Genomic DNA, 1514 nt, shown 5'->3' with positions numbered 1-1514 from the left:
AGCGCCGCCGCACTTCCCAAGCGGCGCACTGTAGCAGTGCGCCACCGGGCCGGCCCTAGAATGTACATTTTTAACAAGGCCTCCAGGTGATTCATTAAAGTTTGAGCAGCTCTGGTCTATACTGATTCTGCCTCCACATTCCTTTACCCTAGCTTCTCCTTTTGGAATCTAGACTCTAGTTCCTCTCTATCACATCCCCCAAACTGCAATTTCATTAGAAGTCATACATCCTAATGGACTTTTAATCAGGCTATAGCCTCCTTGACCTCTCCATTATTAGTCCTGCTTTCTTCTTCTTTACAAGTCTCTTATTTTGGCCTAAAGGATACCATCCTGTAAAGTAGCAATATTTTACATAACATTAAATTATGCACATGTATGGCTGACCATTTATGCTCATATTCATCTAAGGCAGATAAAATGTAGCACTGTATGATCAGGCACCTCATTCCTTATTGCCTTCCCAACAGTGATGAAGACAGGAAGAGTGGGAAGTTTTTGCTTGACCTCTCTGACAAGTTTTGGTACTGGAAGCTTGTTTTAATGCTTACCACCTTTCTAATACCTGTTCTTCCTTTTGCTGAAGAATCACTTTATTGTACCACTCTCCGTTATTCACACCTGCTTCTTTTTCCACAGTTACCCCAGGACTCGCTGCCATTCTCACTCTTCACTCCCTCTTTACTCCATTCCTCTTCCTTTTTTCCTGACTTTCCTCAGGTCTTAGAGTATCTCAAACAAAACTAATAATTGAGCTCCATTAATGGCACTCTCCATTCAATCCGTTGCTGACACTTGGTAAGATATACAACTTATCACCATTTCATTTCTCNCTCCATTCAATCCGTTGCTGACACTTGGTAAGATATACAACTTATCACCATTTCATTTCTCTTTTTCCTTACTACGCATTTAATAGGTGATTTTCTTTGGCTAGTAGGATATATCAGTGTTCATGTTTCAAGTAAAAATTCCCTCAAATGACTTTTTTTATGAAATACAGTTCTTACCTTCTACTTGTCCATTTACTATATTTTTTCCTCTTTGATCTTCAGCCCCAGATAAATGACCAACATACTTCTGTGGAAGATTCTCGGACATACTCTTAAAATTGATATATCAACAATGAGTTGAACAAAGATTTCCTAATCACATTCTAAGAAAACACTTGAATTTTCCCTTTTAAAAGCAATTAGACTTAAATGTAAGAAAAGCATGTATTGAAAACCAAAATATCTCAATGAAAAACCTCATTTATGCTCTCTAGTTGAAGTTTATCTTTTATCTTCATATTGACACTGTAAACCAAGCATGGAAAGCCAGAGGAAATACATTCACGGACAAAATATTAATTTATGTGCATATTTCAGCAAGGAACTAACTTCAAAATACCTAACTCTACTTTGCATTCCCCACCAAAAATAAGAGGACATTTAAAAAAATATATGCATTTAGGGCCGGCCCGGTGGCGCACTCGGTGGAGTGCGGCGCTTGGGAGTGCGGCGGCGCTCCCG

The 1514-nt window shown here is 39.1% G+C and overlaps 1 protein-coding gene across 1 annotated transcript in view; it reads right to left on the bottom strand.

Moving 5' to 3' along the window:
* LOC103595932 (ankyrin repeat domain-containing protein 26-like) overlaps positions 1 to 1514 on the bottom strand; it is a gene marked incomplete at its 3' end in the record, with an annotated part of 66696 nt that overhangs the window by 20356 nt on the left and 44826 nt on the right. Inside the window, exon 10 of the mRNA XM_008579467.1 lies at positions 1011 to 1104. Coding sequence (XP_008577689.1) covers positions 1011 to 1104 — 94 coding nt within the window. The remainder of the gene's footprint in view (positions 1 to 1010; positions 1105 to 1514) is intronic.

Source organism: Galeopterus variegatus, unplaced genomic scaffold, assembly GCF_000696425.1.
Source record: "Galeopterus variegatus unplaced genomic scaffold, G_variegatus-3.0.2 Scaffold1890, whole genome shotgun sequence".
In the NCBI taxonomy this organism is placed as follows: Eukaryota; Metazoa; Chordata; class Mammalia; order Dermoptera; family Cynocephalidae; genus Galeopterus; species Galeopterus variegatus.
Note: the sequence above shows the minus strand (reverse complement) of the source record. Positions and strands in the feature narration are given on the sequence as shown.